Genomic DNA, 27,454 nt, shown 5'->3' on the forward strand with positions numbered 1-27,454 from the left:
CCTAGGAGGGTGTGAGTTGATTCACTCGCTAATATGTATGGATTTACTTCAGGATGGAGACTCGCCTATATTTGCTCTTCTATCCCATGTAATATTATCGATAGGGATGACTCAGTGATTGTATCCATATTCTCTTTTCTGAATGATGCAGATTTCTTCAATTGCTTGTTGACATTGAATTATTTCACACTTTAAAACATTTGGCAACTAAGATGAACTCTTCTACGCAAGCCACACCTGAAGCTATCATACAGTTTATGCCCCAAAAGCATTCCTCGTGGTTGCATAAAAATAAAGACCTGCATCGAAACACGCATACCTCACACACTTGGCAGCGGATCAGAAATGCATACACTTACATGTACTCATGCACACTCACAAGCAGACACGATCCATTTGTCTTAAATGTAAAACTACGGAAAGTGGACATAGATCTAATGACACAGCAATATCAACTAGATGCAAAATAAATCATCCTCTTTAGACATCAGGCTTAAGACATTTGCACACAGCAGAAACCATTTCATCTGTCGATCCCATGTGATCTCGTAAACATAGGATAAAGCACTCTTGATTCAGCCAAAATTTTCTCAAACCTTTCCCATTCTTGGTTCAAATCCTCCAATGCAGAATGACTATGATACAGCTCAAGAGGTTTTGTTTCCCCACTTTGGATATGTGTAGAGAAATGCCTGAGGGATGGCCCTTGCAACCTTAGCTGCTCTGCTGACAGGGACAGACCTGTACAATTCAAAAAATACCATAACAAGACAAACCTCAGTTTCTGCATGTCCAGTCCTCGCATCATTGACCACTATAAGATTGAAAGAGATGTTCTCGGGAGCCATGTGAACGTTACCATTTACTAAATCAAGAATTGTACCTGCTGCCTCTTGTCGTCGTCGCCGTTTAGAAGATCTCAAGATCTGGCATTCAGTCTCAATGCCATTGGAAAAAGAATGGCCAGCAACAAGGCTACTTATAATTTCATCACCAGCAACTCCCCTTCCAGTGCTTGACGTTTGAACTCCTAGTGACGAGGTAAAAGGCTGCACAGAGTTGACACCACACGAATAATCTGACGGAGTTCCACCTATCTCACAATGTATATTATCACAAGCAGGACTCGTAACCTTAAAACATTCTTCTGAGCTTCTGCAAGTTGGAAAACCTTCATGATCTTGCATTTCTGCATCTATTGGCATTGAAATCCTTGCTCTTGCTTCGAACTGTATGCTACCTGTGTCTTTAGTTTGCCTGCCCAAAGCATGTGCCGCTTGGTCTAGCAATGAGTTTTTCCTTTCAATGTTTGTACTGTCAATTAAGTGTTCTTTGCCTCTTGAGTCACCTTTATTTATAGTACTTTCCAGCTTACGTTCAAAATTTGGTCCCCCTTTTCTATTTCCTGTTGATCTGGAGTTCCTGTCAGATTGTCTATCATTCGTACTTTTGCTAGTAGGCTTCAGGGTTTGGCCTGAAGAGGCAGAATGCACAAATTTTACACCTTTACCACAGCTATCCTCTTTCTTGCAAACAGGCTTCATCCTTAGTTGTGTATCTTTATCATATTTTTGTCCACTGTTGGAAGCAGAAAATTCAAGCACAGTTGACATATCCTTATGCTGCCCCTGACGTCCTCTTCCTTTAGCTGCAGATTCAACTGGAGTTTGATACTTTACTTTAGAATGCTTGTCAGATGGACACTGCAAGATATCCTTACATTCATTGCTATCATCTCTTCTCTTTCCCCTTGATCTTGAGACAACCCACAAATCCTCATCCTCCTTACCCTTCATCACTACTCTTTCAAACTCATTTAATTCCTTACTTGTAGCTTCCCTCCCTGTCTTTGTTCTATTCTCCTTGTAAGTATGCAAACTTTTCCTTGATGCCTTGTCTCCCAGTAAAAGTCCCAGGCCAGGACTAACAGATGGCAAATTCCTGCTACTGTACCCAAAATCCTTGTCCGAATCGCTCAGACAGCAGCTGTCAAAGAAAGATTTGTATGGACTTTTGATAGTGTGTAATACCTGTCTTTCTTTAGCATTGTGCAGGAGAGAAGCCCAAGAAGAGTCCATGTTCAGGGTGGCAGCATTACATACAACCCACAATGCAAACCTGGCACGAGTCAGAGCCACATTCATCCTGCGAACATCAGCAACAAATCCAATACCTAAAGAATTCCGTGCATTCCCAGTTGGTGCCCGTACAGTAGAAAAAATAAGAATGTCAACTTCCCGTCCTTGGAATCCATCAACCGTATTGAACTCCATATCCTCTGTTGCTCTATGCCCAATCGATCTAATAAAACGGTCACGAAGCAGAGATAGCTGTTGTTGATAAGGAGTTATGACACCGACGCGTCCAGGGTATACTTCATCAGGATACCTGTAAATAGCAAGAGCATGCCATAATGATATTTTCACACATGGTAAATCCAACTTACAACTACTCAATGACATGAAAAATATCATGGCTTTTCATTCATTCACAATTGAAACATTCACTGTCCTTCAAAAAGAATCGGCATAATGGACTGAACAGTTGATAAAGAATCCGCCAAAGTAGAACAAAGATCAAGTTCGAATATGCTAGTCATACTACTAAGCGGGACTCATGCTCTTCCCTGTTCCGAGCCCACCAGGTTGTATAAAAGATGTGTCCATGTGGCTTGGATGAACTGCTAATAAAAAAAGAAACTAGACACACAAGAACTGTCTATTTCGCCTGTTGTAAGAACGCGAAAAATCTTCTATCAAAAGGACATCACATTAACGTGCCATATTCGGAAAGAGGGAGCCTAAGGAAATGTTTCTGACACATGATCGACTCAGTCCATCAAAAGAAACCTTGGTAAACAGTAAACAGTTCCCAATAATTATGTTCAAGCCTTGTGGTTACACGGTAAGATGCTTCCCCTTCCCAGGAACACTGAAAAACTAAACCAGGAACATCCAGGCAGTGCAAATATCCAAAGACACAAGAATGGATATTCGGAAGCAGTCTCAAAACATCATCTTGGATGTCTAGAATACCCCCATTTTCTAAACTTGACACTCACCCCTGCCACCTCCAGGGGGTTCCATTTTCCGAGTGAGAACCCACGAGCAGCCAAGAAAAGTGAGGGAGGAGGGTGTCAAATACCAATTCTAACTAGAATTTTACCACATGGAAACCATAATATTTTTTCAAGAATTATGGGTATCTTAATTTGAAACCAAAATTTTATGAAGCCTTAAGCAGCTCCCAGATATCCCTTCAGCATATTTCTCCAAAGGAATAGGTAATATATGATTATATCCTTTTCAACACCTTGAAAATTCTAAGTTCATGTATTTAATGACTTTTGATTTCGAATGTCCTTTATTTTCTTTCACCATTGGATAGATCATAAAATTTTGAGCAGCTTTCCTTTTTATAGCTCCTCCCCCCAAGCCACGGAGCAAAAGTTATGAACCCTTCTTTGAAGGCCCTCCGAGGATACTCCACCACTAGAATACCCTCGGAGAGAAGGGTTCATAACTTTTGCTCGGTAGCTCGGATAGGACCTATAGAAAGGAAAGCTGCTCAAAATTTCAGGATCGATCCAATAGTGGGTTTAAAAATATAATTTCAAGAGAAATATACTTTTAAAAGCTCCTCCCCCGAGCTACGGAGCAAAGGTTATGAACCCTTCTTTGAAGGCCCTCTGAGGATACTCCACCACTGGAATACCCTCGGAGGGCCTTCAAAGAGGTTCATAACTTTTGCTCCGTAGCTCGGATGGAGGAGCTATAAAAAGGAAAGCTGCTAAAATTTTCATGATCAATACAATAGTGGGCTTAAAAACACAAATTCAGAGATATAGACTAAAACAAGGGATTTAAAGATGTACATGTGAGTTGCAACCTCCCTTGACTTCCTCCATAATTTATCATATAATAGGAGGGGTTCAAGAGGCCCCCATTCCCTTGAAAAAGTGCTTAGGTTTGGAGCATTGGGAGTACTTCCAAAATCCCTCCCTTGCCTTTTCATATTTGATGATACAGTAGAGATGAATTTATAATAGATTACAATGGCTTTGGACATGGGGGTTTTCAAGCGCTCTTTCCTACTCATCCAAGGAATATGGTATAGATGGATACATGAGAGCTTCTTAATATGTCAAAAAATATAGTAGGGACGGACTTATAAGAGTTTCTAAAGGGTTCACTTTTTGTTTATATATAGATCATGTTTTCTAAAATCATGAGGAGTATAATGAGAAATAATTAAATATATGGTTCCATAAACAAGAAAGTAAGAAAGTATCATAGATTCCTTTGAGAAATGTTCTAGCATCCTTGGTGCCAAAATTTGTTGCTCGTACTCTGCTAATGGGTTTAGAGGAACCTTGGAGGATTGCTACCTCACTCCACAAAGCATCAAACAAAGGGCATTTTCTGTGCAATTAATGATCCTTGGGAGTAGAAGACTCAGTGCAAGTCTCAGGCCAAAATCTCCAGGGGCAGCAGCATCTTCTCTGCCTCCAAAAACATGTCTTCTTCAAAGCCCGACTGGTTTTTCTTTAGTTTCTCCTCATTCCCTTGACCATTTGTCCTTAAAATTCACCAGTAGGTGGCCCATAGGTTCTCCTAAAAGCACCTTAGACCATTTTTGAAATGGTGGCTCCAGCAAGCTAAATTTAAAGAAATGGCGTAGAATGGAGTGAGTCTTAGCACGGGCTGTAGAGGCAATATTCCTTCAATTCCTCTCAAGTGGAAGTGCAACTTAACTAGGGGAATCTACACCTGAAAGGGCTAGAGCAATGGTTCAAAGAGGAAAGAGAACAAGCACTTGGAAATTCCGTGGGAAGAAGAGGATAAAAAGCTTCAAAAACTTCATGGTGAAGAAGATGATGACATGGCACTCAAGGAGGTCTCAAGGAGAGTGAACCAAGGCTTTGATTAAACTCTTTTGAAAATCAGATGAGTATATGGAAAGAGTGGGCAGTAAATGGATTTTGAGGAGAGGGAAGGTTTATAACTTGCCAGAGGCTTTTTTTTTGTTAATTTATCTTTCTTGTTAGATGAAGGTTGGTTCAATATGGCTACATAAGATACCAATTTCCTAGCAGAGTTTTTGACTACTTTATATAGTGCATGTAATGAGGCCTAGTAAAGAACAAAACTTAATTGATCCAAAGCATCATCTTAATCATGTAAATAGAACCCTTCACATCCCTTTTCCTTCTTACCAGTGGTGCACATCCTGTAATTACTTTGGTAAAGTGGGAACATGAGAAAAATTATTCAATACAAAAGTAAGTAAATGTTGATGAGATAACGGAGCCTCTAGCTAAAGATTAAACCATTCATATTGATTTCATAGTTTGACATGTTTGTTAAGAGCGATTGTGAGGCATATTTGAATGATCGAATTTGTCTGTATGACCTTGAAAATATGTAACCAAGTATTTTGACAATCTTGTCTCATTTAATTAAAGGCTATGAACAACTACTGTAAGGAGTCATGTTATAATATTTCAAAACGCGCTTTATGGATCTCTTCTTGGAGTAGTGCCATATGAGACTTGTAGACCCTATGAAAACTCCCAAACATAGGAGTAGTCACTTTCATGGGGGAAAAAACAAGACAAATTCCCATTTCTATTGACAATGGTAGAAAATCTTGGAATATGAAGATCCCATGCTTGTCTGTCAGGACTCGGAACTATAGAATGATTTCTCTTTTTTTTTTTTAACTAGATAAAAATGTCTTCCTTAGAGATAGAGCTTTATGACAAAATTCAGACTCCTAAGGTGGTTACACCGTAAGGCTTAGAGTTTAAATTTGTTGTGGACTTCTTAAATATAGATGCTCCTATTCTAGAGATCTGAAATCATTCAATATGCACTATGATCTCTAAGAAGAACTCATTCTACAACTTTAATTGCCTGCTGATCCTTGAAAAACGACCCTGTGAACCGCGATCTCAAAGAAGAAATCATTCTACGACTTCAATTGCCTGTTGATCTTCGAAACATGACCCCACCAAGGCCAATGGTCAGTAAACACTTCATTCTTGAGGTGAGAGCAACGTTACTTTCTTTCGAAGATTTGAACTATTCCCCAATTGTATGTTTTGTTGCTTCCAACTTCATCAAGTGTGTCCAATTCATGTTTGCATCGAATTGCCAATGCTTGGGGCCATAGCAACTCACAAAATGGTTTATGATTGCCAAGACATTCTATCTAAGCATACACGGCTTCTTAGGCTAACATTGATTGAGGTATACTTTGGGGCCAAAATACCACTTTCTTGTGACCAGGTAGCATTCACCTCTTGAGTTCTTGGAAAGAATCTATCAGCCCTTGCACATATTAAAGCAAATATTATCCCATACATCTTTGATCACCTCTTAGCATGCCTAAGATTCTTCTTACTGATAAGCTGAGGTCTGTGCCGCATATGGAGTTCGATTTTACAAACATTAATGAATTTATGATGTTTTCGCCCAAAGTACGCTCCTAACCAACCACTTCATCATTTTGCCTAATTTGAATGTGATGGTTATTCTAGGATTGAAAGTCATTTTCAACAACAATTGCAAGCATTCTAGAAACAATTATTCCAAACCTTGGCTTCTCCAAATCTATTCTTGTTTTTCTTACTTGACTATCGAGAAATTTGGGATGTGCACGCATTGACCTAGTAGTAATGCCATGTTGACATAATAATTTCATGATGGTGTCAAGCGTTCTATTTTTATTTATTTTTTTCAAAAAGATTACTTCATTAAGTATGAATGAAAACCGCAAGAGCAAAAGTGGGAGTACATCATGGAATGCATGAGAAAAAAAAAACCAGCTTAAAAAGAGCTAACACAAATCCAAGGTGGAGGCTGAAAATGCCACCTCAACCTTGAAGGAGACTCAGAGAGAATTCTGCAAAAAGTATCTCTCTTGGCTGTAGCTACTCTGGAGAATCCCTGCCCATCAGTGTGTGTATAGTATCAGTCCATATACTAGCCATAGACTGGGAAGGGTGAATCTGGGAACTCTCCATCGCCTCCGTACATCTGGCCCTCCAAATATGCCAAGCTGCAATGCTAGCCAGAATCTCCCATGATGTGTCTACCATGGCGCTTACATGTTCCGGCTCCCTCTTGTTAGCTCATCCCCTCCTTTCCACCTCTTCTCCCAACTTTGTGCCCGCCTTTGTCGTCCCCATCTCCCTCCCTTCTTCAGACCATTCGGATTGTTACCTCAGCTCGTTCAAGGCTATGTCTCGCCATTTTACATTATGTCCAAAATCCATATCTTTGCTGCCCCACATGTGTTTGCTAGGTCATGAGATTGTTGAGGCTTTAAACAAGCCTCTGCTTGCTTCCATTGCACCTAGGGCCTACCAACACTAGCCAAGGGATGTCTCAGGGATCGTGATCTTGTTGGTGACTTTTTGAGAGGGACCTCCCTTGATCCCCCCATCCATTTGGATCTCCCTTTCCCCTACGGACAAGCAGCAACAAATGCAATTAGCCACACAGTCCCTTTAGGACTAAGCAGTAGTGGGCAGCATTGTGGGCTTCACGCCCACTCGAACTCAAGTTTGAGACTAGATTCACGCAAAGATTGACACTAGAGGGTGACCGCATTTAGGAGATCACCATCTATAGGAGAGGAGTCCTCCTCCAACTAAGTTTCCCCCTCACTACCCAAGCCCTTGTGGGTAGAGCCCGTCTTCCTTGGCCCAACCTTGGTCTTCCTTATACCATGGTACCACCGTTTTACAATAGGCAACATGGAGACGACACATCCTCTGCCGAGCTTTCCAATGATGTTACGCTTTGTTGGGCTTTCAAAGGAATATAGACCCATTCTGTCTCCCATCGGGGTCTGTGCTAGAGTTCCCACCCTTATCAACCTGGTGAGCACAAATGATGATCTTCCACAACTCACGGTGATTGCGGAGTTCCTAAAGTCCCTGCCCAAGGAGGTTCATCTAGAGACCCTAGACAATGGCGAGTTACAGAGGGTTGAGATCTCATGCCTCTCAGGGCATGCCTCAAGTGTAGACAGATGGGGCATCTGGCAAGAGCCTGCCAACACAACATCGAGAGACCTCCCCGCAGAGACAAACGTCAAGAGGAACCTTAGACCCCTTGGTTTGAGCTATCCGACGGGGTATGGATTCGCATGCACTGCAAGAAGCTTGGCAAGACCCAAAAATAACCGAAGAAATTAACAAACACGAGGCCCACACCAACCACTCCCACCTAAGAGGAGAAGGTAGAGAGGGCTCCCTCTGGATGCCCTCCGACACCTAAGGGAGAGGTCTTCTTTGATCTTCGAATAGATCCTCTCCCCTTAGCACAAGGTTACTAGCCAACCAAGGAGATTCTCCCAAGACCACGTGCAAGAGAGGCACTGCACTTGTTCCATGTATTACCATCATTACTCCCCTTCCCCAATCGCCTCGCTGCCCTCTTCTTCTTCTCCCATGGCCCATTCCACTCTCCCCCTCCACCCCCTCCTATTGCCCCTCAAGCGCAACCAATGATCACCCTTTACCACCTGCCCCTTTACCACCTGCCCTCCAGTCATTCTTCCCCTCCCCCCCCCAGGTCTAACTTCCACCCCCCTCCCGGCTTCTCCCACTTTACAACGCCCACACTTCTTCGTCTCACTTCTGGCCATCTCCTTCACTGAGCAAGGACACATCTCTCGTAGTGCCGGCACAAGAGACTCCCCCCCTTTTCTCTCGGTCCCCGAGGCCAAAGCCTTGCCTAGGGAAGCCCCTCTCGAAAGAGTTCTAGCGGTTGGAGCCTTGGTATTATCTCAACATCCCACATGATTACCCCACTGCACTAGAGATGTATGTTGTCATATAGGGGACAACTTTTGCATGTCCTGCTCAGTGCGCCAAGGCTGGCCAACTCATCTATGGTCAAGGATCTTGTTCACACAAAGTGCAAACAATCAAGAAGGAAATGATTGTAGAGGAAGATACAAAGGCAAATAAAACTAACATTCATACTAGAATCAAGGAGCATGAAGCCAAAAACAGCAATGCACTGAGGATAAAGATAGGGCCTTCTTGAAGGCTGGTTCAATGATGACAACAATTACAAGGAGACTCTAGCACAAATCAAAGCAGCCACCCTAGGAATTGGGTGGAGACGAGGATGGGACAGCTCCCACAACTAACATTTGTGACTCTAGAGGACATGCTATAATGATATTTAGCACACGAGATACACGAATCAAGCTTCTTCGCCAATCTGATAAGCTGAAAGGTACCAAGATATGGATAGCCGAAGAATGGCAATGAGCTCACTTGAACGGAAAGGTAATGGAATTAGCCAAGATCAAGGCTGCTAGGAAGGATGGGAAATGGGCAGTATATCGTGAGGGCATGGGCCTCATAAAGGAGTTCAAGTCCAAACCTAAAGACCCTCAGTATTAAACCAATGTATGACCATTTATTGTGTTCATTTTCAAAATACAATGTAGGTATCTTATTATAATGTGGAGTCACTTTATGCATTCCTTCTTTCTTCATTCCTCTTCGTGGCAAAGGCTTTCGGCTATCTTCTCTATTCTTAGGTGTCAAACCTCATAGGGATGTGCCTCTTGATCTTGCAGGCAAAGCTACTTGACTATAAGTTTATAGATGATATAACCCTTGTTGTGGCTGGCGGTTGGCGCTCAAGGCCAGAGGATTAACTATAACAAATCAGTCGGCGGTTTCCTCACGGCGACGATGAAGGAGACTCAGGAGGTCTTGGACTGGGGGACCTCCCTTAGCTTCGGTTGGAATTGTTCGGGCCAGGCGATCCAACACCTAGGTTCTTAGGTCAGCATCGACATTTCAACATAGCAGCAAATTGCCCCAGTGCTACAGAGTGTGCAACGCAAGCTTCCTTAATAGAGCTTGGCCAAAATCTCTTTAGCACAGAGGACCCTTGTGGCCAACAGATCCTCCTATACACAGCTTGGTACATAGCATCTTATTAGTGCTTTCATAGGGGATGCATGGGACAGCTCAAGCCCTTAGTGTGCAACTTCGTGCAGGCACAATCGGTCGGCGCATGGAACACTAGAGCCAAGGTCACTTGGCAAATGATGATTTTGCCCTAGTTGGAGGGAAGACTTGGCATCATCAATACAGAGATGTGGAGCCTTGTTGGGCAAGACTTATAGTGTGTGGCCTCACCCCATCTTCAAAGCCTTGGAAGCTCTTGCTTCGGCGGCAAGGGCTTCTTAAGAATACCCCTTGCAAGGACGGACAATGACCACAGTCTCATCATTGGATCTTCTCAACGGCTCTCCTCACACAAGGAAAGGGGTCATCCTTAATGAGGAGCTTACATAGGGTGTAGGGGAATCATATGAGTGCTAGCTCACAGTGTCAAGGGGAGTTTGAGTGCCAATCCCTACTCTGGCCTCGGCAAGTTTGAAATCAAGAAGGATGTATGGGGCGACGTATACACATCTCGTGGGCACAATGGGCTTGTGGCCCGGCTTGATCCTTTACAGCATAGAGCCAGCTTCTCTGGGACACAAAGTGAAACCAGCCTCAACAACGTAAAGGGTGGTAGGATCCACTTAATTACAGAGCATACACAGTAAATTGACAATTAAATATGCACCACAAAACAAATCACAAGGGAGCTAGAGCGCTCCTACTCAGAAACAAGGAGCCCCTTGCAGTATTTATTTAACATTCATTTGAAGCCAAGCGGCAGATTACAAAGGTCTCTGGGAAGCTGCACCACAGGCAAACCAACGCTCGCAGACTCCTCGTCCAACCCACCCTGTAATTCCCTGCACAACTTCAAACAGTGAATGGCATCCAATCACTAGACAATCCTGTATCCTTAGCCAACCAAAGTATGCAACAAAGACCCCAATAGCATCCACTGTCTGATCCACACCTGCACTCGCACAACCAAGTGCCCAACCAACCAAACACGGCTGAACAACTGCAAGACCAAGCCCTCAACAGCTGAACTCTGGTGCAATCAAACAACCAAAACACTTCCCAACAGGTTACCTCAATCTATAGCCTCCTTGGCCACTGCCCAACAGCATAAATCAACCCTTCTTCGCGAGGAATGAAACCCAAATGCAATAACTAGCCAGCAACCAATCAGGGAACGGCAAAAGCAAGCCAAAAAGCAAGCCTCCTTCTACCCAGTATCTACAGAGCTAGGTCACCGGGGCTAGAAAACCCAAGATCCTACAAAGAAAAGCTAATTCCGCCCTGGCACAGCCCAGAAGCAGCCTAGAATAGAACACCCACGCCTGGAAAGATACCAAAACCAGCCACAACACCCAGAAAGCTCCAGAAATCAGGTCGAAGCCTCCAGCAGAGCCTGAAATCCTGAAAAAGCAAGTCGCAGTTCACCAGGAGCAACCTGGTCAAATCCAGAACTGCTGGAACAGCCTTAGAACCAATCGCAGGCACCTAGAACAGCCTGGAAGAGCCCAAAATCAAATCGCAAACCGGAACAGACACCCTGGCAGAAATCGCCACCTGCAACATGCTCTTGGATCAATTGCGATTTGCTTTGGCAGGCCCTGGATCACCTGCAACTGGCCCCTAGGTAAAAACGAATTTCCCTAGCAAGCCCTGGATCACCTCAAACTGGCCCTTCAGTAAAAACGAATTTCCCTGGCAGGCTTTCGAACCTCCTGGTAAAAGCGATTTGACTCTAGCAGCACTTGGCAGGCTCTGGCAGCTCCAAACTGATGATCTGGCTCCACTGGAACTGATTTGGCCAACTGCCTCCTAAAAGAGGACTCCCCCCCCCCCCCCCCCTTTAAAGCCCTGTGCTCCCAAAAGCAGTGTTTTTTTATTGCACCACTCTTTTTGGCCCCTAAAAGCAGTTTTTTAATTGCACCACTCTTTTGGCCCCCCTGTTGCACACTTTGGCCCTAGGAATTAATTGCCTAGTAACTGAGCGCACATTCACTATTTCCAAGGGCCCACTAGGAGTTTTAATTCCCCAAGTCCCACCCCATGGCTGAACCCTCGCGTCCCAGAGGCTCAAGGCAGTCACGCGCAAATTACAGGAGTCGCAAATCAAAAGTCCCATAATTTCACGTCCTCGTGACACAAAGGCACAGGCATGTGCCCTCTTGTACCTGAGAGGGACAAGTATGAGGATGTTAGAGATAGATGCCATCATCCTCAGAGGGGTGGTTTGCACAAAGCCTCATATCTCTCAAGTTGGTCCATGATCAAGAGGCTTGTGGTGGTCGAGCACACATGCGATGCTTAAGTTTCAACACTACCCATCATGATGCCATTTGGGTAGACAAGAAGTTCTTTCAGGCTATGACCTTTTGCTCTGAATCTACAACCACCCTCTGCTGAGCAGAGCCTCTACATTCCAGCCCATACTACAAGCTCAGCCTGTGGAAAAACCTCTCTAGAGAATTTATTTCTTCTGCCTAAAAACGCCCATTATATTGATGGCTGCCATCCAATCCAGTCTGCTACTCCGGTCAGCCCCTATTTCTGAGATTCCCTAGGCAGTGAGCTCGGTTCTCTAGAATCAGGCGGAAAATAGCCAGCACAAACAATGCCACACAGATAGCTTGATTTGTAAGGCTGGTTCTCTCAAGCAATAAAGAGGTTTTTGACTTTGGGGGGGAAAAAGGGTGTTAGCAAAGCCACCAACTTAAAATGAGGCACTTAAAATAGTTTTGCTTCATATACCTTCTAGTGAAATCATTAGAGCTTGATTAAAGGGGATGGCAGAAGTATGTTTATAACTATGTGTTACCCTGAGGTGAAATTATTAGAGACGGAGAGATGTATCTTTATGGTAATTGGCACACGTTGTCTAGAAGAAAGATGAATTGAGGATGGAGACCCAAATTGATAAAAAAAATTACTTACTAACAGATCCTTGATATTGGATTTTAGAGATTGAGTGATGACAAAATTTTGACTAAAGCTCAAAAACTAAGCTCCTACTAGCATCTGAGCTTAGTGGATCAGCCTTGAAATGATGGAGAAACTTAAGGATAGATCATCCTAGACAATATATCAAGGACAAATGGCTCATATGGCCACGAGATTGGAAAAGGTACATCTCAAAGTAGGAGAATTTGTAATAAGCATACAGCTACACCATAGCTTGGTTATGCTTATATGGGAAGTTTACTCCAAATGTATTTCTCTTTAACCTTACAAGAAAATTTGATTGGAAGCAATTATAATTCATACGAAAACAGCACACAAGTGCAATAATTGAGCAAGAACTCATTTGGTTGGAGTTATCAAACATAGGTATCCCTGTCATTTACAATACCTAGTGACCAATAAATTTAAAGAATTGTGAACTTCCAAAGTGATCACTATGCAAATGTGTTAGACCTTAATCTTTTGCTCACTTTAGTGATATGGCTTATAGCTAAGAATTCTCTCGTCTTTTGCATTCATCTTATTTTAAGTATGCATTAGAAGAATAAATCATTTGGAAGACCTAACGTATATTATACATGAGCTTCTACCAGCCATAGGAGGTTTGCTTGCCTCAACATACTTGCAGGCATGGGAAGAGGACGATGTAGACACATTTGCAGTGCTCATTCAAACCACAAAGGATAACATGATTGCACCAATCCATTTGGGTACTAGTGCCCATGCTACGTGGGTCATTAGCAACGGGCAAGGGCAAAGAAAAGTAAGGGATTCCCAAAAAAGGACAGGCAACAGTTGGATCTCTAGATTCCAAGAACAAAAAGCAGGTCAAGTGCTTCTACAACAACAAGATGGGGTACTATGCCAAGGAGTGCACGAAGAAAGTGGCCCTCAAAAAGAGTGGCAAGGAGACCAAAAGCAGCAGATAAGCATGCAATTTTAAATTTCTCTTATACCAATATACCACAAGTACAATGATTTGTTTCCACATACCATCTGAACATATCGTATCCAAAAATGTTCCGAGGCATTGGAAAACTCAGTTGAGGCATTCATTTTCATTCAATTAGGTCATTCATCTAACCTCACAACTTTATGCATACCTCTCTTGCAACATACTTTAAAAAAAATTGGTTTCACAACATACTAATACTAATACTAGGTTCAATGCATTCATTCCCATTGGCTTAACTCATCTATTTAATTTCACAAACCTTCAATACCCAAAGCAATCTTGCGACTAAAAGATGTGGGGAATGTTGATAGTGGTTCACTAGGCACATGACTAACAAATGACAGTTGTACAATTCACTCAGACCGGTGGACCCACCTTCAATCACATCGGACGACAACTCAAATTATCAATGGCATAGGCATGTTCCTTTCAACAGGGAGAAACGTGAGACCAAGGCACTTATTGATGTGCTTCTAGTTCCCAAATTCTACACAATTCTTCTCTTAACAGAATAAACATAGCGTTTGATCATCAGAGCGTTAGGATTGTTAATAAGTAGAGAAAAGTGCACAAGGATGTCAAACAGGAATCCCTGCAAGATCAAGATAAGCGAAATCAGGAAGAGAGCTTCTAGTATGATGGGCACGAAAGCATTCGTTCCACTGTCCAAGAAATCCAACATTGAGACACATGGAACCCTCCAGTCTATACACTCTATTTTTTGGGTTACTTTCTCAGGATTGAGGTGAATCAAGAGGAAGATGTCGAAGGAATTATGCTAGAGAGATTATGGAGGCTTATCAGATGGAAGAACGCCTTACCAGCATCAACTCCAATGGAGGTGAATGCAAAGCTGTCCAAAGAAGATTTTATCTCTCTGCATGACATCATAGTATCAGAGGTTGATTGGCACTTCATCTCTCTCTACAATATAAGACCCAACATTAGTTTTGTACTCAAGTTGCTGAGTCAATTTTCAAAAAACCAAGGGAGAACCATTGGCTTCCTGCCATACAGGTTCGTAAGCATAACAGAGGATCTCAAATCATCAGATACAACTCAAGTGACATTCTCAGTGGTCTTTGTGACTTGGATTGGGCAAGAGATCTAGATACCTGGACGTCTACTTGTGGGTATTGTTTGATGCTGGCGGGGACTGTGTCTCATGGTTCAGCATGAAGCAACCCACATTTGCACTCTCTTCAAGTGATGCAGAGATACTTGCATTGGGACATACAAATCAACATGGCTCAAGCGGATGTAGGTGACATAGGTTCTGGCTAGGATGATGCGACGATCCTAAACAACGACAATCATAGTACCATTGTAAAAAACCAAAGATTTCCATGCTCGAGCAAAGCATAGTGAAGTTCAGTACATTTTGTTGGAGAAGATCATTACCATCCAACAAAGAAGAAGGCTTCAAATATCTTCAAGAAGATACTGTGTCATAAGACTGCTAAGTTCATGCTAAAGCTTCTTGGTCTCGGACCAAAGCAATAGTCTTGACTCTTAAGCGTAGACATTGAGGGGGTTTTTCAGTGTCAATGCCCCATCCCCTTTCCCCTCCCCTTTTTTCCAACCCTTTCTCCTCTTTACAACCTCCTTTCCCCTCCCCGTCTTCCCAACCCCTTTCCTCCCCCCCCCCCCCCCCCCCCCCCTCTTCTTCCCTTCTCCCCCTCCTCCCCTTTCCCCGCCATTCCTGGATTGAACCCCCCCCCCCCCCCCAACCCCTGCGGCCAAGGGCAGCCTGCTCATGTGGTAGATCAGACACATATACTGCTGATAGGTCAGATGGCAGCACACGTGGCACATCAGCTACATAGCAAGGGTCAGCAACATGCTACAAAGATCATTTCCTTTACCTTCATTTAGGCACTCGTGTGGCTACAAATGCACCTCTCACATGTAGTACAAATAGCTTTAAGCTAGCTTCTGACATCATACAAACGACTGAAGCGATAACTACAGATCCATCTCTCACATGTGGTACAGATAGCCTTAGGCTAGCTTCGGACACCATCCAAACAATTAAATATCAAGGCAGGGTGAGAGGCTACACAATAATTGAAAAATTCTTTTTGCAGGAAAAAAGAGCCATCTATTATATGCACAGAAAACAAGCTGCAATGCAGTCTGCTTCTCCCAAAACCCATCTCAATACCTATGGTGTCCCAACAATAGATGAATGGTGGATCATTGTCAATATGGGGTGTATGAAAATCTTGGTATGGAGTGAGAATTAATTGGGGATATGATATTATGAAAATTATAGAAAATAGGAAAATTAATTCGTATAAAGACGTAGTGTTCAGGTTTGTTCAGTAATGTAAAAGAGGCCACATGCTAGGTGCGTGAAAGAGTGTGGAGCCGTGTAAAGAGACTCCCACCATTAGAATGCATGTTGTTGTAGTTCTTACTTCCCTAAGTTTCTTCTATGAGCTTCTTGTACGCCATCTTCTGGTGGTTCTAGTGATGCCCTATAGGCCATGGTATGTGCCTTGTAGGCATAAATATAGGCACTTATAGGGTTAGTGCCTTTTAGGCCACATAGGACACTTAGTCCTATGTGACACCTAGGACACTTAGTCCTAGGTCTAGGTACTTGTACCTTGTACTGCTCTTTTTTCTATTATCCAAGTTTGACGTGACGGCTAAGACGATTGCTACCTGCACTCTCTCTCTCTCAAGCGATCCTACAGTGGTATCAGAGCAGCGTTTTAGATTCGTCTCCTGCACCCGGACTCGTATCAGCTCCCTTCAACTTCACTGCCCCTTCATCCGTACAGTCGTACGATACAGCTTCGTACATGTTTCTGTATTGCACTACGTACGTCCCTTGTACCTGTGCCGTACAACCGTACGGTTCTGTATTGCTCCACTCCATACTACGTACCTACATCGTACAGCCTACACACAAGATCTGCATCGTCGTACAGCCGTACAACAGGCGCCGTACACATTTCATACTGCTCTCTGTACCTGTGCTGTACTTACGCCGTACGATGTACATCTTCCATACAGTTGTACGGAAGGTCTTGTAACTGCTTCGTACTGCATTCCGTACTTGCATCGCCGTACAGCCACATGGGAACGTACCTACATCCATACAGCCGTACATGTTATTCTGTACACCAGGTTTCCGTACAGTAGACGTACCTGCTCAGTACAATCTCCGTACATTGTACCTGTGTCGTATATTGGATTCTGTACTGCGCTCAGTACTATCCGTACAGTGGTACTTGTCCCAAGAGTACCGTATAAGCTTGGCACGTGTGAATGGGGCTTTTGTGTTGGGAGCTCAATTTCAACTTGTGTTTGGGACAGTAAATCATACTTTTGCAGTTTAAGCCTTGAGGCTATACATTGGGTCAGATTTGCATACATTGGGTCACATTTGCAAAAATTTCAGCAAAATTTGGGGTTTTTTTGCATTTGCCCTCTTTTTGGCCTATTTGCCCTCCATAAATTTGGGGCTTTTGCCAGATTTGCTGTCTTTAAAGTGAACATTGCATGCCACAATCACATTTGGGTCAGATCTGCATTTGCCCTTTGATTTGGGTCAGAAATTTGCAGATATTTGCTGTCATTTTTGGACAGCCAGCTTTTTGCAGTGATAGCCTTGAGGCTTTTGGGTTTTCAGGTCTCTTTCAGGTTATCACATTTGCTATGGCTGGGAACAATCAAGATTTAATTTGAGTTCTTCGTGAAGATGATAAGTTGGATGGCACCAACTATCCGATGTGGTCTTATCTCATGAAACATATTCTTGTTGCAAAGCATTTGTGGAATATTGTTTCTGGGGTTGATCAGAGGCTAGCCAATGCTACAGCGGTTGCCTCTACTGCTGGTCCCTCTGCAGGGGTTACTCCTCTTGATGCCTCATCTTCTAGCACTCCTGCTACTACTCAAGAACAGACAAGATGGGATGCAAGAGATGCAAATGCACATTCATGTATTGCTTTATCATGCAAGAGAATCATTATTCCACACATCCGGTCTTGCAGGACAGCAAAGGATGTTCCAATAGTGGGTGTATACCATAGTATAAAAGTATGCTCTCACACATAGAAGTGCACACACCCACACACCACATTAAATGGACTGCCAAATACATATCAAGGGTTTGCTACAACCCTTCGATTAGTGGCCATGGGTAATCCAGACCACTATTCTTTTGATCAGCTAGTGACTTTGCTTTTGCAAGAAGAGCAAAGTAGAGCTAATAGACAAGCCATTATTCCTGATCATGCATTTGCTTCACAGCAGACAGGAAGAGGCAAGGCTTCCAAGCCTATGGGCAAGCCAAAATCTGCGCATAGCAGCTGCAATTTCTCCCATGCATCTAAAATACAGCAGATAAGTCAAAGAAGAAAAGATGCAACTATTGTCACAAGCCTGGACATGACATTTCAGAATGCAGGAAGCGCATTGCTTCGGAGAAAAAGAAAGCAGTATTGACAGTTAATACCTCTCATGCTATTGAATCCCATGAGCCAAAAGATGCTTCACATGCACATGCTCTTCAAGATGATTGGGCATGGGCTGTCCATTGCTTATTTAATCCCTCCAAAGCTGACGCATTCTTTACTGCTAATGATGCTCAGTCCTGGTACTTTGATAGTGGTGCTTCCAAGCATGTCACATCTTGCAGACAGTTGTTTCATTCTTTAGCTGCACCTCAAGGGGGGACTGTCACATGTGCTAATAATGCTTCATATGCTATAAAAGGAATTGGAGATGTGCAGCTCACATCCATTTCAAGCCATCCTGTTACTCTGACAAATGTTCTTTTTGTGCCTGGAATTGAATTCAATTTCAGCAATTGCCACTTCAGGTTTCAAAGTTATTTTTTATGGCTACAGATGCCTAGTTTATGATCTTCGAGATGACAATGCCATAGTTCTCACTAGCACTTTGCAAAAGGGGCTTTATCACCTTGATCATCACTCAACTGCACTTTCTATTGAAGCATTGGCTATTTCAGATTCACAACTTGCTGAAACTCATCTTTGACATGAGAGAATGGGCCATCTCAATTATAGAGCTCTTGCAAAGCTACATTCACAACAGATGGCAAATGATGTACCTCAAACTCACACAGTTTCCAAACATGTGTGTGAGGGTTGTCTTTTGGGTAAGATGCATCAATTTCCTTTTCAAAAGAATTGTCCAAAACTCTCACAAAGGAAATTGCAGCTAGTGCACAATGATGTCTATGGCCCAATGAGGACAAACGCCATTGGGGGGTACAAGTATTTCATGACTCTCATTGATGATTTCACAAGATATTGCTGGATATATCCTTTAAAAGCCAAATCTGAAGTTTTCTTATGCTTTCAGAGATGGCTGAATATGGTTGAGAATGAATCAGGATGCAAGCTTGTCACCCTCAACACAGATAGGGGGGGAGAGTATATGTCAAAGGAGTTTGATGGATTTCTGTCGTCACGGGGAATTATTCACTCATGTATTACTCCTTACACTCCTCAGCAAAATCCCGTTTCTGAAAGGAAAAACAGGTCCACAATGGAGATGGCCAGATGCATGCTTAAGGCCAAGTCTTTGCCCAATAAATTTTGGCTTGATGCAGTAATGTGTGCCAACTATGTGCTGAATAGATCACCTACACGGGCATTGAAGACTGTTACACCTTATGAAGCATGGAAAGGCAGGAAGCCTTCACTTTCACACATGAGAGTTTTTGGGTCTCTTGCATATGTTCATGTACCATCTCAGCTGAGACATAAGCTTGATGACAAGGCCATCAAATGCATATTTATTGGTTACAGCCAGGAGAGCAGAGGATATCGGTTATATCAACCAAATACTGGGAAGATTATTGTCAGTAGAGATGTAATCTTTGCTGAACATTCAGCTTCTCCTCTTGTGGACTGCAAAGCTAAGCCAGATGTTGACATGTTTGATGCCTTTGAATCTTGGTTACCTCTGCCATCCTCAAAAGAGGATTTTGACCAGCAACATGAGCCTCCTGCAGGCCCTCCACCAAGCAATAATCAGCCACTACCTCATGCTGATTTGCAGATTTCTCTTCCGGTACAAAATGATCACACTACTCATGATGCAGTCATTGAAGAAAGCTGCATCATTGAAGAAAGAGCTGTCAATAGACAGCAAAGGCAAGTTCCCATATGGCTTCTTGATACATTGAGGGATAGTAAACAAGATCAGCCTTTTGCTGCCCGGACAAGATCAGGGAATAGACAGCATGGTCACTTTCTTGAGTTTGCACTCCTTGCTACAGCTTGCAATGAAGAGCCTCTGTGCCATAAAGATGCTTTTGACAACAAAGAGTGGATGGATGCAATGAGAGCTGAGTTACATTCCATTGCTAAAAATGACACATGGGAATTAGTAGATCTCCCTCCCGGCAAGCATGCCATTGGAACCCGGTGGGTCTGCAAATTAAAAAGAAAATCTGATGGCAGCATAGATCGTTACAAAGCCCATCTTGTTGCAAAAGGGTATGCCCAACAACAAGGCATTGACTTTGAGGAGACATTTGCTCCCACATCCAGGATTACTACCATTAGATGTGTCATTGCCATTGCAGCCCATCATCATTGGCAAGTGCACCAACTTGACATCAAGACTGCCTTTCTTCATGGGGATCTACAAAAAGAAGTATATGTCACACAACCTCCTGGGTTTGAGGTTGTTAATTCTGAAAATAAGGTATGCCGGCTTGGAAAATCCCTTTATGGTTTGAAGCAGGCACCCAGGGCATGGTATGCCAAAATTCATGCACACTTACTATACCTTGGTTTTCAGAATAGTCCCACAGAACCCACTCTTTATGTCCATGGGAGTGGATCTGATTTTTTAGTGCTGATTTTATATGTGGATGATATGCTCATCACGGGCCCAAATACTCAGCAAATTGCAGCTTTCAAGGCTGATTTGCAGCAGGTTTTTGAAATGTCAGACATGGGACAGGTCCGCTATTATTTGGCATCAATTTGCTCATGTTGAGGGGGGTATCATGATGTCTCAGTCCAAGTATATTGGACAGCTCCTTGATCGTTTTCAGTTTGCAGATTGCAAGCCAATTTCTACTCGAGTGGACCTCGGCTTCAAATTCTCAGCTCATGATGGGAGCCCACCATGTGATATCACTCTTTATCAGTAGGCTGTTGGATGCCTTATTTATTTATGTCACACCAGACCTGACTTACAGTATGCACTATCTCAGCTCAGCAGATTCATGCACATGCCCAGTTCACAGCATTGGCAGGCAGTGAAGAGAGTCTTCAGATATCTCAGAGGCACTCATGATTTAGCCCTCTTCTATGGTGATCAGGGTTCACTTACCATGCATGCTTACACGGATAGTGACTGTGCAGGATGTTCCAACACCAGAGTGTCACATACTGGCAATTGTTTTTTGCTTGGCAATTCATGTATCTCTTGGCTCAACAAGAAGCAACCAACAGTTGCCACATCTAGCTGTGAGGCTGAGTACAGGGCAGCTTTCACCGCTACAGTAGAGTGTGTTTGGCTTCAACAGTTTCTTACAGATCTTGGTATTCGCCAGACATCCTCCACTATTGTCTACACTGACAGCCAGAGTGCTTTGGCCATTGCGTGTAACCCAGTGTTTCATGCGCGTACCAAGCATATTGAAGTTCATTATCATTATGTTCGAGAGCGGTTGTCAGCAAGAGACATAGAGTTGTCCTATCTTCCCACAGAGGACAACATAGCGTATATGTTTACAAAGGCACTTCCTCGTCCCAAGTTCAAAGTCTTTCGACAGACTTTACACTTGGTTCCCTTTGTTACATGATCTGACATCCCTTGTACATTCATAGGTGGCTATATCCTTTTGGATAAACATGTGCCACCATGACCAGAAAATACCAAGTATTCTGAGACGTTTCCAGAATACTTCAGCCCATCCCATGGAGGGGGGTTTGTAGGCCATCTTCTGGTGGTTCTAGTGATGCCCTATAGGCCATGGTATGTGCCTTGTAGGCATAAATATAGGCACTTGTAGAGTTAGTGCCTTTTAGGCCACATAGGACACTTAGTCCTATGTGACACCTAGGACACTTAGTCCTAGGTCTAGGTACTTGTACCTTGTACTTCTCTTTTTTCTATTATCCAAGTTTGACGTGACGGCTAAGACGTGTGCGACACTTTGCTACCTGCACTCTCTCTCTCTCAAGTGATCCTACACTTCTTCTCTCTCCCAAGTACTTCTTGGTTATAGGCTTGCAGTACTTCCTTTGAGTATGAAATCTCTTGCTTTTAGGAGATGAGCTCATTGCGTTTTGCAAGGCCTAGCCTGTACGTATCTCTTATATTTTCATAGATTGAGAAATTGGTTGGTCATGTTTTTTCTTGATGCCAGTTTGTTTCCATGTTATCCTGTGGTGCAGAAGAAAGGGCATGGGAGAGGTTCTTTGCGAAACTCCAATCATTCTTTCAATCGCTTACAATATCTTATACAATGCAAAATAAAGTAACAGCTGCCAAGCCGCTGCTTGATCACCCTCACTTCTGAATTTGCAGGTTTCCAATTTTCCCATGATTGATCTAATATTAGAAGGTGAAGCCTTCAAACTAGAATCCTTTGTTTCCTAAGAGTCAAACACCATTTTTCCGAGTTAAGACGTGGGTGTTGTAGTATAAAGTTGGAACTTCACATTCTTAGCTCTTTGCTTCGTTTCACTCCATAATGAGGGTTCTCTCACCTGTGACCTTCTCAATGACACAAACAAGGACACAACACTCCTCTCACATGGGTTAGGAAATGCAGTATTCATCCAATCTCAGTGTCAAAGAGGAGAGCAGTACTTTGGTGAAAGAAGATATTTCTGCTCAATAGTAAGATGACTGAGAGCTTGATGTGGCTGGATGGGTTGACTCAAGCAAAACATCGGAAGCCCTTCACAAATGCCTCTAAAAGAAACTCAAGATCGTCATCCAAATTGCCATCTTATACAATGAACTACAACTTCGTATACAAGCATCACCCTCACTTATAAATTCGCAACATAATGAGGTTTCCAATTCTCCCATGATTGATTTAATATTAGAAGGTGAAGCCTTCAAAAAATCTAGAATCCTTTGTTTCCTAAAAGCTGCCTTGCTCTTTGCCCATTGCCTATTCAAAAATGAGCTATCAAAATGAGCTATGTCACGCACTCATTTTTTGAGTCAATATCTGGGTGTTGTGATAATAAATGAACTTCACACACTTTTTAGCACTTGCTTCATTTCGCTCAGTAATGAGGTCTATAGCCATCTAACTCAATGCATTGGGTACGACACCATAGTTTCTTTCCTACTTTACAAATGTCTATTTCATGCCGACAATAGTATAGAGTTATTTCTCATATGCTGAATAATTTTTCTAAGCTAAGTCTAATTTGTTACTTTCAAGATCCATCCGTCGTCCACCTTGGATCAATATGGAGACCGCCAACTCTATTACTTGCATCACTTTCAAGTACAAACGGTTCATTGGGACAACCACCTTCAATACTGATGGATCAACCGCTATCAACATTACCAAGCAGAAAACTTCTTCCTTGTTTCTTGCTCCACGCAAAGGTACTTTCCTTCCCCTTAACATAGGCCCTAATACTAGTGTTAGATCACCCACAAGCGTAGGTGATAGAGAAGAAAGCATAATTGGAAGTGTCCACATAGCCTCGACAGTTCATACCATGACTCAATACTATAATGTCCTAGATGCGCAATCTACCGCCCCTAAGCCCATGGTCACTTACTAAATCTACACTATTCCACTCTTAGTACACTTAGGACCTAGCGCTAGCAATAAGTGTCCTAACTATTCTCACTAGGGACTACTAGACCGAAAGATCACTCTAATCCCACTAACTAGTGACTGTTGTCTTTACTTCCAAATCTCCCAAGACGCTCCCCCATGATACACCACCCTATTATCGATGCTGCTGCATCAGCCACAACTTTCCACCCAACCGGCCCTTAGGAGCCAAACAACAAGGGACGGAGAGTTCCATCCTTGCCTTAGCCAAACACATAGCATACCACAAAGCATTTGCTTAAGGCCGAACCAAAACCGAACGACGCAGATATCCATGACTCCTACCTTGCCTAAGCCGAACAATCAGCCCCTCCTCTATCTACCTCCAAAATCGAGACAATAGACTTTATTTTGCAAAGCATGCTAAACAAGACAGAGAGTAAGTCCGTGCCGTGTCTCCATCCAGCTCCAAAACTACTACAAATTTGCAAATTCCAAGAAGCAAAATAAGAATGGAATGGAAGCTTGGGGATGGGAATCAAAAAACATTTAAGCAACTATAACATTCTTCAAGGCTGTTGCAAAACAAGAATGAAATGAAATACCCACCAGCACCAAGTTTGGCTTCTTATAGGTTTCATTGTATTTAATCCAGAAGAGACTTAATCTACAATTGAGATATAGAGACACTCAATCTAACTTTCATAGATTGAGTTTTTTAGATCTCAAATATAGATAAATTGAGTGTCTCTATATCTCAATCTATAATTGAGATATAAAAACACTGAATCTATTCCCACAAGTCCTAATTAGCCTCCAATGGACACTGACAAGATTATCATTGCCCTCTCTCTCTCTCTCTCTCTCTCTCTCTCTCTCTCTCTCTCTCTCACCCGATCACACCAGCTGCAGATTGAAATAGGAGGATGGAAAGATATGCCAAAAGAGAGCAGAATATGCCAATTATGTGACCAGGGAATGGCAAAAACTGAAGAACACATGGTAATGATATGCCCTTACTATACTCACATCCGGAAAGCATTTAGCTCTCTTCTCGAGGGACATAACAGACTGGCTGATATGCTACATAGCAGGTCACCCCCAGCTTTAGGAACGTTTTTCTATAAGCTTTTCAAGCACAGGAACTCACCTAAGACATAAAGGTAGTTTCTCTTAATACCCTCCCCTCCAAGGGAGGAGTCTTTGTGTACGAGGATTTTGTATTGCTCAGGTCCCATAGGCCGATTTTTGGTCTTCAGAGGACGATAATATATTCTTCTTCTTCTTCTTCTTCTTCTCTCTGTGTGTCTCGGACACGACCGACATGGGTTACAGTGACTCTTATCAAACGTAGGGCCACTACCAAGAGACCACAACGAAACACAAGCGCAGACCACTGCCAGCACTCTATCACACGTTTCTTGTCATCCTAACCTCTCTCATCACTGCATCCTCCTTGAGCTTCCACCCTGGCCACACGTCTAGACTTCTCTCAGCTATTAGATCTGATTATGTTGTATTCCTTGTGGGTGATGATGCCCAATTAGAGGCTCCACCCTTTCAACTCATTGTATCAGGTTTCTCTCGGTCTCACACACCCTTCGGTCTTTCAAAGGCTTCTAATAAAAGCTCAATCTTAATCTCTCTCGAAAGGTACTATTCGAGCAAAAGATCATTAGGGTCTATGCACTAAATTCATTGCATATGGGATTAATAACCTAGCCCCGATCCTAGCAAAGCTCTTCAATGAAGTTGTTTGCCTTGGCTTCCCACGCACCTGGACTATTAATACTATCTCGCGCATCCACAAGACAAGGGATCCCATGAGCCTGGGGAACTACAGGACCATCATGATCGGGCATGTCATGTCCAAGCTTTATGCATCAGTGCTTGACGCCGAGGCAAGTTGATTTACAAAGATGCAGGGGCTTAGAGCATATGGACAAGCCGGATTCCGACAAGATCATGGGACCATGGATCACATTCTCACACTCAAATGTATTATTAAGAAGGCGAGGGAACGGAAGCAGAGGGTTTATTGTTGCTTTGCGGAGTTCCGCAAAGCCTTTGATACAGTTCCGAGAGCCCACCTCATCAAGCGCTTGCAGGATTTAGCTTATGATCAAGAGATTATTTGGGTTGTCATGGCACTTTACGAGAGAGTATCAGGCAGAGTTCGGACAAGGTCTGGATGGACAGGCGAGATTTTGAGTACTATTGGGGTCAAACAAGGGTGTCCTCTATCACCAACCCTCTTTGGCCTCTACATTGATGAGCTTGAGACAATTATGCAGACACTAGGGGGGGTTGGTTGCTCTCATGCAAGCACTCTAATTCACAACTTGCTATATGCAGATGATGTGGTACTTTGATCGTTCTCAACAGAGGGCCTCCAGAAGCACTTAGATGCGCTACAGTCGTTTTATGAGTCACATGACTTGAAGGTCAACCTTGGTAAAAACAAGGTTATGATCTACAATACATCTCAGTCACTATGCATCGGGAGCAGTTTACCTTTGAGGAGTAACCGGTCGAATTGTTTCATCATACACGTATTTAGGGATTATCTTCTCCGAACCTATTTTCACCCTGAGACCGGCAATGCAGGCTTGCTTGAGTAGAGGGAGCACCTCGTTGGCTAAAGTGGAGAGGTAGTGTTTCCGCTCACACTTTCAGGGCCCTCGGGCGGACCAAGTGCTTACTTTTTGACTCCTTGGTCTAACCAGCGGGGATGTATGGTAGTCCTTGTTGGAGGCAAGATCTGTCAGATACAGTGTGGGCTCGTCTGGAGCGACTACAAATAGTCTTGTTATCACGGATGATTTGCGATAAGCCATCAATTTCTCACCAAATCATCTAGGCTGAGTTTGGTTCATCTCCATTGCAACTCGACGCAGCATTTCAGGTCATCACCTACCTATATTGAGTTAGGGCATATGGGGATCGCACCTCGGGGCGCAAGCAAACTACTGGTGCCCTTTCTTCCCACAGTGAAAGCACTCATAAACCCTGTGAGGTCCAGGTCTACAACTGGACTTCTCCCTATCCAAGGACTTGTCTCTCCCACTAGACCTGCAATCCATGAGTGTAATGGAGCTCTCTGTAGCATCCACATCCCTATTCACCTGCTCAATGAGAAGACTGCTTTCTCCATAAAGATCATAGAGCTTTGACCATACGCCAAAAGCACTGCACTGATCCATGACCTTAAGACAAACTTCCTTTGTCAATCAGAGCATAATTGTAGAGCGGGCAAGCTCATTTAGCTCTTCCCATGCCTCTACATCCATATCCATAGGCTTTATCCCTTCGCATTTTATAGGCTCTACCTGCCTCTCATGTACCAAAACATGATACACCATTCCTTGCCAATAAGAGTAGTTGGTGCCATCCAACATCTCAATGTGGAACAAAGCATTCTCAGAAGTGGTACCCATGTTTGAAAAGCTGTAAATGCAATGCCAAAACTAGTGCCAACCAAGAAAATGAGGATTCCCCTCAACAATGCATCCAAAAGTGTAATATTTGTGCAACCTATAACCCTTTCACAGCATGTGAAGTATAGAGCATCAAAACCACATCAAATAGCATCCACAAATGGCACCTTTGGACATAAACCTTGCACTTACTGTTGCATATGGGCCAAGAAACCACTTTCTGTAATTTGTGCCAGGAAATTGCAAAATGGGCATATGTTGCCTCAAACTTTCAAGTATGGCATCAAAATTGCTTCCAAAAAATGTGCATAACCTTGTGCATCAACCGAGAACACTTGCTCTTTGGCAATTTAGCACAATCCCTTGCATCCAATGCAAAAAATTACTTTCTGTAATTTTATACCAGA

The 27,454-nt window shown here is 43.1% G+C and overlaps 1 protein-coding gene across 1 annotated transcript in view; it reads right to left on the bottom strand.

The window, feature by feature from the left end:
- Positions 1 to 481: 481 nt before the first annotated feature.
- Positions 482 to 27,454, bottom strand: part of LOC147893239 (P-loop containing nucleoside triphosphate hydrolases superfamily protein) — a 67,189-nt gene continuing 40,216 nt past the window's right edge. The window contains exons 21-22 of the mRNA XM_087385544.1: positions 884 to 2,388; positions 482 to 741 (exon numbers count right to left, since the gene is read on the bottom strand). Coding sequence (XP_087241670.1) covers positions 524 to 741; positions 884 to 2,388 — 1,723 coding nt within the window. The 3' untranslated portion in view covers positions 482 to 523. The remainder of the gene's footprint in view (positions 742 to 883; positions 2,389 to 27,454) is intronic.

Source organism: Dipteris shenzhenensis, chromosome 15 (genome assembly GCF_047967505.1).
Source record: "Dipteris shenzhenensis isolate YYH24624 ecotype China chromosome 15, Dip_SZ_1.0, whole genome shotgun sequence".
Classification (NCBI taxonomy): domain Eukaryota; kingdom Viridiplantae; phylum Streptophyta; class Polypodiopsida; order Gleicheniales; family Dipteridaceae; genus Dipteris; species Dipteris shenzhenensis.